General features: G+C 61.2%; 1 protein-coding gene across 9 annotated transcripts in view; it reads right to left on the minus strand.

The window, feature by feature from the left end:
• KMT2C (lysine methyltransferase 2C) overlaps positions 1–13,515 on the minus strand; it is a 146,194-nt gene that overhangs the window by 9,722 nt on the left and 122,957 nt on the right. For 4 of the 9 annotated variants that reach the window (XM_060196824.1, XM_060196826.1, XM_060196822.1 and 1 more), the window contains 10 exons: positions 10,830–12,284; positions 7,154–7,369; positions 6,478–6,642; positions 4,696–4,837; positions 4,383–4,530; positions 3,499–3,677; positions 3,273–3,409; positions 1,709–1,958; positions 1,058–1,197; positions 657–764 (listed from right to left, as the gene is read on the minus strand). In XM_060196824.1, the coding sequence (XP_060052807.1) occupies positions 657–764; positions 1,058–1,197; positions 1,709–1,958; positions 3,273–3,409; positions 3,499–3,677; positions 4,383–4,530; positions 4,696–4,837; positions 6,478–6,642; positions 7,154–7,369; positions 10,830–12,284 (2,940 nt within the window). Of the gene's footprint in view, positions 1–656; positions 765–1,057; positions 1,198–1,708; positions 1,959–3,272; positions 3,410–3,498; positions 3,678–4,382; positions 4,531–4,695; positions 4,838–6,477; positions 6,643–7,153; positions 7,370–10,829; positions 12,285–13,515 lie in introns of those variants that run through there. The other 5 variants (XM_060196829.1, XM_060196827.1, XM_060196823.1 and 2 more) reach the window with 4 other exon arrangements.

Raw genomic sequence — 13,515 nt, forward strand, 5'->3', positions numbered from 1 at the left:
ATAGCCGGCAGAGGCCCGTCAGGGCAGCGGCAAGGAAGGGTTCCCTGATCTGCGGGCCAGAGCGAGTCTCCTCTTAGACCAAGCCTGGAGCCCGTGCCCCCGGAGCAGACCCTCAAGTCGGAGTCTGAGGAGGAGGCGTCACGTCCAGGGTCAGGGCGGAGAGTCACAGGAGCCCCAAGGCCGCGCCTACAGACAGGCCGGCCACGTGCTTCTTCTCGTGGTCACTGGCCAGCTGGCTGAGTACCCAGACTGAAGATTCCAGCAAGGGGGCCGGGTACACTAGGTTAAGCACTTCCATTACGATGCACAAGGACCCAGGTTCGAGCCCCCAGTCCCTGCCTGCAGGGGTGGTGCTCTGCAAGTGCTGAAGCAGTGTTGCGGTGTCTCTCTGTCTCTCCCTCCCTCTCATCCCCTTCCCTCTCGATTTCTGGCTGTCTCTATCCAGTAAAATAAAGGTAATAAAAAAAAAATTGAAAAAAAAAAAAAAAAAAGATCCAGCCCCCAAGCGTCACTCAGCTCTGAAGGCTGATTTGCACCATGAACCTGCATGGCCTCACAGCAACACGCTGGGCCTGGGGGGTGGCGTGGTGGCGTGGGGCCGAGGGTCCTGCGCGGTGGGCTCTGCCCCACGGGCCGGCCAGGGAGGGCAGACCTACCTTGCCCCCTGGGTCTTTCACTTGTGTGGTCGACGTGTAGAGCACGAAGCAGTTGTTACTGCAGAAGACAATGTCCTTCTCCACTCGGCTGGAGTGCTCTCGGGATTCCTGAAAAGGGAGAGGCATGTGGCCACCTCTGCACGCCCCACCCGGACCCAGGGAGGATCAGGCGAGACCCGCGGCCCTTCTCTGGTCAGAATGACACATGCCGTGTGTCCCTCCCAATCTTGGGGGAGTGTGTACGTGTGGGGCCTGAGCCAGAGACAGCACGTTTCCGAGGGCTTTTAAGTTCAGGCCAATGTACCCCCTGAGCGTGTCCCGGGGGATCCCCGAGGGCCCTTCCTCTCAGGGATCTGGGCGCCGGGCAGGAGGGGGGAGGTCCAGGCAGGCAGGGGTGGTACCTTGCCAGCAAAGGCCAGGTCTCTGAAGGACTTCCACACTCCACTCCCGAGAATCACCACCTTGCAGTGGCAGCACCACTGCGGCCTGAGCGCGGGGCCTTCCGGGAGGCCGGGAGCCGGGTCCTTGTATCCAGGGAGACCTGGAGGCGAGACCCTCGTCAGGGGGTCACGGGAGTGAGAGGCCAGGTCAGACACCCCAAACACAGCCCCTGAGCCCAGCCTGCGCCACTGGATGTCAAAGCCCATCTCCAGGCCTGCGTCACTTGTCCCCACCGGCGGGGAGGGCGTGCTGAGAGCAGGGATGAAGAGACACATGGTGGAGAGTATGCCGAGAGCCCCCAGTGCGAGTCTGGGAGTTGGAGAGGGCTGGGGGTGGGTGCTGGGCCCCATGGAGGAGGGAGCAGACAGACAGGAAGGGCCCAGCCCACAGTGGCAGGGGTGGGGGCAGGGCGGGAAGCCCCAACTCAAGCTGGGCAACATGCCGGATCGGAGCAGCACAGGGGGGCAGTCACCCCGGCAGACGGGTCCCCCACGTGTGTTGCTCTGTAAAGGCCGTGCGTGTGCACGCGTGCACAGGGAGCATTCAGAGAGCAGGGCCGGGCGCCTCGGGGAGGCGGGGTGGTGGGCAGAGAGCAGGGCAGAATGGCTCACCGTTGCCCACTGGAGGGAAGGGCAGGGTCGGCTGCTTCAGCCGGTGAGAGCTGGCTAGCCGGGGCGGGTGTGCAGATCCTGGTGGAGGCCCGCGGAGAAACACATGCTGTCGGTACTCCGTGCCGGGGTTTCCTCTGTGGCCACTGACCAAGCCCACGGAGGGAACGTCTGGAGCCCTACTAACCTCGTAGCTGCTGGGGACACGCACGTGGAGGAGGTCGGAAAACGCAGCCACAACGCTGCTGATGTTCTGGGCCAGGAAACAGAGGCGCCTTAGCCGCCAGGAGACCGGAGTGCACCGCGGCGCCCCAGCCAGCGGCCACGCGGCGCCCAGCCCCACGGCGCCCGGACAGAACTGCACGGGGGCGACCCGGCTTGACTCAGCAGCCGGGCAGGGCTTTTGTAAACAAAGCCAAGGGAGGGCCGAGTGGATGGGCCATGGGCAGGCCCGGGGGACACTGGGTCCAGATGGACCCGAAACTCCACACTGCTCTGTGGGTTTGGTGACATAAAAATGGCTTCAAAGTGAAAGACTCGAGGGGTGGGGGTGCTCAGGTCCTGGAACACGACAGCAGAGGAGAACTGGGTGTGTGTGTGTGTAGATTGCTATGTGGAAAACTGAGAAATGCTACACATGTGCAGCTGCTGTCTTTTACAGTCGACTGTAAACCATTCATCTCTCAATGATAAGAAAAAAATAAGGGAGCCGGGCTGTAGCGCAGCGGGTTAAGCGCACATGGCGCAAAGCGCAAGGACCCACGTAAGGATCCCGGTTTGAGCCCCCGGCTCTCCACCTGCAGGGGAGTCGCTTCACAGGCGGTGAAGCAGGTCTGCAGGTGTCCGTCTTTCTGTCCCCCTCTCTGTCTTCCCCTCCTCTCTCCATTTCTCTCTGTCCTATCCAACAACGATGACATCAATAACTACAATAATACCTACAACAATAAAACAACAAGGGCAACACAAGGGAAAATAAATAAATATAAAAAATTTAAAAAAATAAAAAATAAGAAGACAATGACTTCAGGGGGCCGGGCGGTGGCTGAGATGTGAGTGTGCGCTGACGTGGGTTCACACCCCCCTCTCCCCTGCAGGGGGAAGCAGGGCTGCAGGTGTCTCTCTGTCTCTCTCCCTATCTTCCCGCTCCTTCTTGATTTCTCTACCCAACCACTAAAGAAAGAAAATATATTTTAAAAAGTGACTTCAGAGTTAAGAGGTTGAAAAACTACTTCTTGGCTAAGTGAGGGCTGGCTGCAGTGCCCTGCACACATGGGCTGCTCCTGCTGGCTGTCCCAGCAGGCATGGCTCTGCACTGGCAGGCCCTCGAGCGCCATCGCTGGCACTGCCGTGGGCCAGGGTCATGCTCTGGTTTCTCTCTCGTGTGTCTTGTGAAGTGAATAAATGTTTGAAAAATTTAAGGAGAAAAACTGCTCCCCCCACCCGCCTTAGGAAAGTCTGGGCCCTCCCCTGGCAGCGCCTTCTGGGCCCCAGGAGGCTGAGCTCCCCCACAGGCAGCCGGGTGGCCCCCCACGCCCATCTCCCCCAGCAGGGCCCCGTGGCCTCTTACCTCAGCAGCCGTCGGGTGCAGAGTGATGGCCACAGAGATGAGGCCCGACCGGGGGCCATTGGGGGACGAGCCGAAAGGCGGCGTGAAAAACAAGGCGCCTGGCTCAGCCTGCACGTCCTTCCGCCGAGACTCCGAGCCTGGGGGGGTGGGGGGGCAGGGTCAGCCGAGGGGCAGCTGCATGGGCACTGGGCGCCCACCCCCACGAGCACGCGGGGGGCAGACCCACCTTTGCCGGCGCCGCTGGGCAGCAGCGGGATGGTGGGGGAGGGTACGGGCTCTGGCGGCTCCTCCTTGACGAGTGACAGGTCTGGGTACCGCCTCACTTCTGTGCCCACCACGCTCTCGGGTGAAGACGAGGGCACAAAGCTGTCGGGGGTGTCCCGCTCCACGGTGTGCTCTTGTACCCTGTGGGGACACACGGGCGTCAGAGGCGGCCTCCCCGCACCAGCCTGGCATCTGAGGGACCTGAGGGGCGGGTGCCTGCTGCCCACGGATGGCTGAGCTCGGCACCTGCCGGGACAGTCCCACCTAGCTCACAGCCACCGCAGACCTCAGCACGCAACCCCCGAGGGATGGGCCAGGGGAGGGGACTGGCCAGAGGGCCTCAGCCGCCCCCGAGAAAGGAGGGGAGCAAGCCCGAGGAGCCCCCGAGGAGCCCCGGAGGCCCCAGGAGCTAACAGGCACACCGAGACGCTGGCCCACGGCGGCTCCCGTGAACATCTGGGCAGAGGGGGGGACGAGAGCTCGGACCCCGAGGCCCGGCCTTCACCTCTCTTCTCAGGGCCGGAGATTTTGTGCTTAACCGGGACTTGGTTGAAAAGTGTCGCAGCAGACAGGGAGGCTGACGGGCCTCTCTCAGGAGACAGGGGCTTGCTGGGGTGGCCAGCGGCCGTGACCATGTGCTAGAGGGGCCCAAGACTGTCCGCGCACCCACCGCAGGCCCCATGGGGCGCTGTCCTCAACAGCGGCTTCAGGCACCGTGTGCTCCGTGCGGACATGCCCACGGTGCCTGCTTCTGCTCCGGGCGCAGTCAGTGGTGGACCCTGACATCCCTCCCAGGCGAGTCTGAACCCGGCTCTCCAGAGCCACCGGGAGTGAGCGGGGCCCCACCTGAGGTCCTCCTGGTTGCTGTGCGGTGGTGTGGGCAGGGAGGCCGGGATGTCCACCGTCTTTGGGCCCTGGGTGATGGCCCTGGCCAACAAGTCCTCATGGGGTCTTAACTGCAGCGGGAACGGCTTGGGTCCCAGACCCTTGGTCACTGAGGGGGGGTGGAAGCACAAGTGGGAGGCGCTTAGTGAGACACACAGATGGGCGGGGGGGGGGATTTCCTGAGCAGGCTGCGCCCCACCCCTGCCCCCACCGCACCGCGGGCCAGGGCTGCTCTGTCCGGGGGGCGCAGCCGCAAGGGGGCCGAGGCGAGTACCTTCGTGGCTCACGAACACGCCGGCTTTCCCAGCAAGCTCCTCCGTCGTCGCAAAACCATTGGCCATCTTCTGACAAGTCATAGGAGGTGGTGTAGGAGGAAGAGAGGCAGGGGGTGTTGGAGGATTACTTAAATTATTCTGCTGCAGGAGACCAAAAGATTTTGCATTATATGCTACTGAGCCACGGCAACGAGCCTGCCACAACACAGTTCTGCGAACTTCCAGCCCACGACAGCGAGGCTGAGGACCCCAAGCCGAGCCGAGGTTCTGATGCGGGCGCGCCGCACACCGGGCTCTCCCGGGGGGGGGGGGGGGAATGCTGCCCACTCAGAGCCAGGAGCCGGGCTGCCCGGCTCTTCAAATCTCACTGGTAAGTGAGGAGCGGTAAAAAGTCCACCCCCCACGCAAGACAAAAGCCCAGTCCCCCAGAACTCCTCGGCTATGTCCTTCTGAGGACCCGACCCCAAGTCTATTCACGAAGCCTGAGAGGCCGCTTCAGCCGCGGCACCTTAGTCTACAGAATGGGGGGAGCAGCCCTGAGATGCCAAGGGCTGCCCCGCGGCCAGCATCCCGCCCCTCAGACACACAGCTCCCTGCTCCTCAGGCCAGCCTGCCCTGCACCCAGTGGGCACATGTGGCACAGACAGGGGGCTTCCGGAGGATGACCGGGAAGGCGTTTGTGAGAGCTGGGCGGGTTCTGACGGGAGAGAGAAAGCCTCCCATGGGAAGAGCTGGTCTCGGTGGAGACCGCCTTTACTGTTAGAGAGAAGCTCTTGGGAAAGCTTCTGGTGTCTTTAGTTTTATTTTCACTAGAGACACAGAGAGGGAGACCAGAGCACTGCTGAGCTTGGGGCCCTGGGGGCTCAGGCCTGCTGTGCCTGTCTGGTGTGCTACCGATGGACTAGCTCCCTGGCCCTCAGATATTTGTGTGACAAACAAGAAACAAAAACAACAAAACCAATAAACAAAGACCGTTTTTCAGATGTGAAGACTGGCCAATGAGATGATGAGAACATTGTCAGCCAAACCCAGAAGACCCCCTCAGCCCGAGTTCTGCCCACAGCATGTGCCAGAGTGATGGTGTGCTGCCTCTTCTCTTCCCCAGTGTTATAAAGAACTACAGCTTGAAAAAGAATCGTTCATACCGCGAGAGAAATCTGACCTAGTCTGACGTTATCGGAGTCTGAGAATCAGAGCATCCATCACAGGGACTAACTAGTCCTTAACGTGATCTGAAGAAATTCATTTTTAAACCTTGCATCGCAGTAACTGACTAGTCTTTAAAATGATCTGAAGGAATTTATTTTTGAACCATGGCACTTTGTTTTTCTCCGGGCAAATTCCTATCAACGTCTTCCATTCTCCTGACTAGTGTGGGCTCAGAGTCACTCTGAGAAGAGCCAGAAAAAGTGCGGAGGAGTGGTTTGGGAGGGGACGCAGTGGATAAAGCACTGGACTCTTAAGCATGAGGTCCTGCGTTCAATTCCTGGCAGCCCATGTGCCAGAGGGATGTCTGGCTCTCTCTCTCTCCTCCCATCTTTCTCATGAGTAAGTATGTAAAGAAGAAGAAGGAGAAGGAGAAGGAGGAGGAGGAGGAGGAGGAAGAGGAGGAGGAGGAGGAGGAGAAGAAGAAACAAGCGCCAAGGAACGGAGGAAAACAACAGTGGGGTCCGGCACAGTTTTAGCCTCCCGGCCAAGTCTAAGCCCTCACAAATATGGGAAAAGGCCTGACGCGGACTCAGTGGGGAAGGAGACCAGGGGCGCCTGGCGCAGACACGTACCTTGTAGATCAACTGAGAATAGTAATCCGAAACCCCGTCAAGGGTGGCGCTGCCAAAAGCTCCTAGCAGCCGACTCCCACTATTACATTGGCCACTGCCATAAGGAAGAAAGTGCGCAAAGTTCACTCCAATGATCGGTTCCATTAGAGGGAGCAGAGAGAGCTGCTATCAAAAAACACAGTTGAGAGTAATGTGTATGGTGACCAAGACAGAGCGCTCCTCACACTAAGACCGAGGCGGCCCGGCTAAGGCTGTGCCAGCGTCCGGCTCGGCATCGGAGGGAGACTAGACCACGTCTAGATGGGCCGGCCTTAGCTCTTGCTCTGGGGGGCACAGACTGAGGCTGCTGCTGGGGGGCGGGGGGCTGTCTCCCACCTCTGAGGGGCTGCGAGGGGCAGGGAGGCGGGTCCCCATGGGGGTCCTCTCTCTGCAGCCGAGGGACAGGGGAGCGGACAGAGCTCCCGACAGAGCCTGCGCCTTCCTTCTCCACCCGCGTAGGCCCTGAGGACTGTGCCGCGGTCTTGGGGGGCCCAGCTCCTCTTACAGGCCAGAAGCCTGCCAGCCGCCCCCTGCCCCGATGCCATCTGCCCCAGCGCTGTCTAGTCAGGGGCTGCTTGTCGCCAAGGCGGCCCCGGGAGTGTCTGTGGGGGCTGCTACGAGGGAGGGGCTCGCTCACCTGCTTCAGGTGGGGGAAGGAGTCGGGGTGAGAGTACACTGGCTGCTTCTCCTCTTCGTCCTTCTTCCTCTTCTTGACGCGAGGGCCGGACCTCTCCGCGGTCCTCTGCGCGCGCCTGCTGCGCTGCCTCTTGGTGTCTCCTGCCCCCTCCGCCCTGGGCGACTGGTGACTGCTGCAGCCGAAAGCACCGAGCGCGGCCGGGGACCCCAGACTGGGCTACGGCGGCGAGAGGGGGGACACTCAGGGGCTCGCTCCCAGGCCTGCTCCTTGCCCCACACACCCTCGGGAAGGATGGAGGTGGGCGGACCGGCTGACTGGAGGCCGGGGGACGCCTGCCGTTCCCGGCCCGGTCAGTAGGGCACCCGGCAGCCGTAGCTCCAGATTCCGCTGATGCACAAGGCCCCTGACCACAGGGAACCCCACTAGCTGGTCTCAGGGACTCGTTTTGTTTCGCTGCCTCCCCACCCCCTGGAAGGGGTGGGACACCCGGGTGAAGGAAGCAGCACACAGCACTTTGATGTCAATGAAGGGAGGCGCATTTGCTGACGTCTGTCCCACATTCGGCTAAGAGTTGCCACCGACTGAGGACAGATGGGAGGGAGAGAGAGCCCAGCCTGGCAGCAAATGAACTGGGCTTGGCCCTCAGTGTGCAGCCAGCGGAGCAGCAGAGATGAGCCGCCCGCCCCACCCCACAGGGCCGGGGAGTCTGCCGCGCTCCTCAGGGGCTGGTGTTCCGGAGCCCCAGCGCCCTCGGGACGCAGGCCTGGCCGAGTCTGAGGGTGAGGCGAGAGCTGCCAGTTACAGCACACATGGTGGAGAATGGCTTTGACGCAGGGGCCAGAGACAGAGCCCATGGGGGGGGGGGCAGGAGGGATGGGGCGAGGAGACGGCACGCAGTACTGTGGCTGTCTCTCAGGAAGCAGTGAAGTCACGCTCGCTCTAAACGCTGCAGGTGACATCTGTCTGTACACAGCCATGCAGTAGACGCTCACCCTGCGGGAGGCCAGTGTCTGCCCACTCTCTCTGTCTCTGTCCCCTAACTGCAAAAGCAGCTGATTCTGAAACAAGTAGGTTTGGACAGCATCACGCTTCTGCCAAAGACTCTCTTGCTTGAGGCTCTGAGGTCCCAAGTTCAGCCGCCAGCACCACCCTCAGGCAGAGCTGAGCTGAGCAGGGCTCTGGGCGCTCTCTGTATCTCCCTCCCTGCCTCCCTCCCTCTTTCATTGCAAATAGTATAAAAGAGAGAGACATGTATTGAACTGCTCTGACTACCTTGGGGTTTTTTTTTTTTTTTTTTTGGTGGGGAGGTGTCTCCAGAATTATTGCTGGGACTCTGACTCTGTGTTGGCACTATGAATCCACTGTTCCTGGTGGCCGTCTGTCTTTCTTTCTGTCTTTCTTTCTGTCTTTCTTTCTTTCTTTTCTTCTTCCTTCCTTCCTTTCTTTCTTTTTCTAAAATAGCTTTATTTGTTGGATAAAGATGGTCAGAAATAGGAGGGGGGGTGAGAGACAAGACACCTGTAGTCCTGCTTCACCATTCGCAAAGCTTTCCCCTGCAGGTGGGGACCAGGGTCTCAAACCTGGGTCCTTGCGTATTGTAATGTGAGCTCAACCAGGTGTGCCACCACTTGGCCTCCATTTTTTCCCGTCTTATTGGATAGGACAGTGAAATTGAGAGAGGAGGGGGAGAGAGAGAGAGAGAGAGAGAGAGAGAGAGAAGGAGAGAGAAAGGACGGGGGAGAGAGAGAGGGAGAGAGAAAGACAGACACCTGCAGACCTGCTCTGTTGCTTGTGAAGTGACTCTCCGGCAGGTGGGGAGCCGGGGGCTCGAACTTGGATCCTTGTGCTTCATACTGTGTGCTTAACTAGGGGTGTCACAGGCCTCTCCCAACTCTGCTGTTTTCAGCCCTGGACCTCGCCTGTTTCCCCATTTAGACATGCTGACGGGCATGTCTCAAAGCGGAGCAGCTCTCCCCGCTGGGCCGCCCCTGCGGCACTCTGGCCGAGCCCCCACACGGGAAAGGCTGCCTTCCCGCAGAAGCTCCTGGGTTGTGGGACCTGAGGCGCAGGCCGTGCTCACGAGCTAGGCTCCTGCCAGCTAGAAAGTGCACTTGCCCACCTCTCAGAGAGGACTTTTCACGGCGCAGAGCACAGGTTGTGACAAAGCCCGCCCACTGGGACGGTTTCCAGCCTCACCCACCTGAAGACCCAACAGGCTTTGTGTTTTGCCACCTTGCTGCTTCTCTGCTCCAGACCTGACAGGACTCTGTCTGAGACCACGTGCTTTACTGAGCGTGCAGACAAGCAAGGGCTCTAATTACTGTGTGTTGAGGGTGCGGCCTCTTGTTTATATTCTGTTAGGACATTCTCACACATCCTAGATTACTGCATCCTTTTTTTTTTTCTTAAATATTTACTGGATAGAGGCAGAGGGAAGGGGGTGATAGAGAGGAACAGAGACACACCTGCAGCCCTGCTTCACCACACAAAGCTTTCCCCCTGCAGGTGGGGGCCAGGGGCTCGAACCCTGGTCCTTTTTTTTAAAATTTAAATTATTTACTTATTATTGGATAGAGACAGGGGAAGAGAGGAGAGGGGAAGAGAGAAGAGGGACCACCCTCAGCACTGCTCCAGCACTCACGCTGTTCTCCTTCTGCAGGCAAGGAAGGAGGCTTGCACCTGGCTTCTTGTGCCTCCACTGGGCAAGCCTCCCCCAGCCCCTAGAAGACAGGGACCAGGAGACAGCTTACCTGGTGGAGCAGGAACTGAACCACCCGGGCCGCCCTCCCTAAGACTCAGAGCTGGGCACCCACATGGGCTGCCCTCCCTAAGACACAGAGCTGGGCGCCCACCCGGGCCGCTCTCCCTAAGACACAGAGCTGGGCACCCACCTGGGCCGCCCTCCCTAAGACTCAGAGCTGGGTGCCACGCCTGGGCCGCCCTCCCTAAGACTCAGAGCTGGGTGCCACGCCTGGGCCGCCCTCCCTAAGACTCAGAGCTGGGTGCCACGCCTGGGCCGCCCTCCCTAAGACTCAGAGCTGGGTGCCACGCCTGGGCCGCCCTCCCTAAGACTCAGAGCTGGGTGCCACGCCTGGGCCGCCCTCCCTAAGACTCAGAGCTGGGCGCTCACCCGGGTCGCCCTCCCTAAGACACAGAGCTGGGTGCCACGCCTGGGCTGCCCTCCCTAAGACTCAGAGCTGGGCGCTCACCCGGGTCGCCCTCCCTAAGACACAGAGCTGGGTGCCACGCCTGGGCTGCCCTCCCTAAGACACAGAGCTGGGCGCCCACCCAGGCCGCCCTCCCTAAGACTCAGAGCTGGGCACAAACTCGGGCCGCCCTCCCTAAGACTCAGAGCTGGGCACCCACCTGGGCCACCCTCCCTAAGACTCAGAACTGGGTGCCATGCCTGGGCCGCCCTCCCTAAGACACAGAGCTGGGCGCCCACCCAGGCCGCCCTCCCTAAGACTCAGAGCTGGGCGCCCTCCCTAAGACTCAGAGCTGGGCACTCACCTGGGTCGCCCTCCCTAAGACACAGAGATGGGCGCCCACCTGGGCCACCCTCCCTAAGACACAGAGCTGGGCGCCCACCCGGGCCGCCCTCCCTAAGACAGAGCTGGGTGCCACGCGGGCTGCCCTCCCTGGGACACAGAGCACGTGGGGCTCCTCCGCCACTTACCAGGCCCTCGGCAGGGCTCTGCCTCCCCACGGGCTTGCCAGGCTTTGTGCCGTCGTCTTCGGAGCCCAGGCCGCCCCCAGGCTTCTGGTTCAGAAGAGCAGCGGCCTTCTTGTTCTTCAGCAAGTGTTTCAGGAGCTCGTTGCCCGAGTCCCCTTTGACAGGGGGGCCGCTGTTGGGCTGGGGGGGGCTCTGGTCGGTGGAGAGGGGGGCCGTGGCGCTGTCTCCCACCTGACTCCGCGCCTGGTCTCCTGGCAGAGGCCCCTCAGGGCCCAGGTGTGGCTCGGGCTCCCCCACCTCCAGCTTGACCCCCACGGCTGTGGGCGGCGTGTCCACTACCGGCTCCCCGGCCTCGGGCCCCGTGAGGGTCTGTGGAAAGTCCCCGGCTGGCGGCTTGCTGTCCACTTCTGCACACGGCGGGGCAGCCGGCTCCCCTGCCTCGGGGTCCCCCTGAAGGGGCGGCTCACTGGGGGTGCTCCTGGTGGGGGTAGAGGTAGCTTCGGAGACGCTAGGGGTTGGTGGGGCAGTGCTGTCCGAGTGGGGTGTGGAGGGCGTCTTGGTGGACTCCACGTCTTCCTCCTTCTTCCTCTTCCTCGTCCTCTTCCTCTTCCCCTTCTCCTCAGGGATGATGTCAGAATACAGCTGGATGAGGGACGGGGTGGCTCCTGGGTCCTGGCCGCAGGAGACAGTGCTCCCGGGTACGGGGGGTGCGGCTGGCAGAGCTGGGGGGCCAGGGGGCAAGGTGGGGGGCTGCTGGAAGCTGTGGGTGCCCCCAGGGCCCTGCTTAGCAGAATGGAAGCCGGGGCCGCCCGCAGGCAGGGCATCGGGGGCATCGGGGAGGAAGGCTGGTGGCCCGGGGGGCCTGCGCTCGGCGCTCTGCAGGAAGGCTTGGGCGGGGGGCGAGCCCAGGGGCCCGGGTGGGTGCTGAGGCGGCTGCAGGATGTCCCGGGGCAGGTCAGGGGCGCCGCAGAAGGGCAGGGGGGGCGCGGGCAGGCCCTGCTGCAGCGCCCGGTGGCGGTCGGCATCCCGCAGCAGCTGTAGGCGCAGGCCCTGCTCCCGCAGCCGCTCCTGGCGCTCCCGCTCCTGGAAGCCCTCGCTGAAGGGGTTGTTGTCCTCAAACTGCACCCGGGGCGGCGGGCCTCCCTGCGGGCTGGCGCTGGGCACAGCCCCCGGGGCCGGGGTGCAAGTCTTCATGGGCATCTGGGGGGCCGGGGGGTTGAGGGGCAGGTGGGCTGGGGGCCCGGGGGGCCGCCAGGCGGGCAGGCTGGGCGCACGCACAGGACCAACGTGGGCTCCCAGGACCCCGGGGTGCGGAGGGTGGGGCGCCAGGGGGAAGCCGGGTGGGGCGGGGCCGGGAGCCAGGGGGGCCTGTGGCTGCCCCCCCAGCGCACACTGCTGCTGCTGCTTGAGGCGGTAATCCTCCATCAGCTCCGCGTGCTCCTTCTGCTGCTTGCGGATCTGCAGGGGGAGGAGACGGTGACCCATGGCCAGTGGGTCACCCCTGGCAAGGACAAGGCCGCCCCACAGGGAAGAAACACGAAGGGCTACCAGGCTAACAGCGGGACTGGACTAAAGGCAGCAGCCAAAGCTGCTCGCAAAGCGGGTGTCGCCCCCAGCAGAGTGTACACGTTACACTGCACAAGGACCCACATTCAAGCCCCCACTGCCCACCTGCAGAGGAAGCAGCAATGAAGCAGGTCGGCAGGTCTCTCTCTCTCTCTCCCTACCTCTCAATTCCTGTCTCTCCAGACACACACACACACTCTCACACACACTCACACACACACACTCACACTCACACTCTCACACACACACTCACACAGACATACACACACTCTCACATACACACACACACTCACACACTCACACACACACACTCTCACATACACACACACACACACACACACACACACACACACACACACACTCCATATCCTTCTATCCCTCCTAAACCCAGGGGCCTTGGGCCAGTGGCATCCAGCTGTTTGCATCTGTTTCTCCCACTCTGAGAGCCCAGCTGTGCCTGTGCCTGTGCTCAACCAACCAGCCACCACTGGGGAAGTCTGGAGGTCACCCCAGGTTGGGGTCCCTGACAGAGCTGTGTGTGTGTGTGTGTCTGTGAGTGTGTACGTGTGTGTGTTAGTGTGTGAGTGTGTATTGTGTCTGAGTGTGTGTGTATGTATCTGTGTGTGTGTGTCTGTGTCTGTGAGTGTCTGTGTGTCGTGTTTGTGTAAATGTGTGTGTGTGTGTATGTGAGTGTGTGTGTGAATGTGTGTCTCTGTATGTGTGTGTCTCTGTATGTGAGTGTGTGTGTCTCTGTGTGTCTGTGTGTGTCTTTGTGAGTGTGTGTGTGTGTGTGTGAGTGTGTCTGTGTGTGTGTGTTTCTCGATGTAAACCTTCGGTGGAAACATTTCTTATTTTTATGAACCTAAGTTTTTCAACTAACAGGTTAACACAGAGCAGTGTGTGAGCACTACCATTATTTCAAGTAGAAATCCCTTGGCCACCGCTCCTAGCAGGTCTTTCCCCAGACAGAGAATGGAAGACATATAGGAAAGGAGGGAAGCAGGGAGAAAGGGAGAGGGGAGAGACAGCGACAGAGAGAGAGGGAGGGAGAGAGAGGAGCCAGCACAGCCCCACCCTAAAGCCTTCTCGCTTCGCAGTGTGCCCAGGTGGTCGGCAGGGACTC

The sequence above is a fragment of the Erinaceus europaeus genome, chromosome 8, assembly GCF_950295315.1.
Source record: "Erinaceus europaeus chromosome 8, mEriEur2.1, whole genome shotgun sequence".
NCBI lineage: Eukaryota > Metazoa > Chordata > Mammalia > Eulipotyphla > Erinaceidae > Erinaceus > Erinaceus europaeus.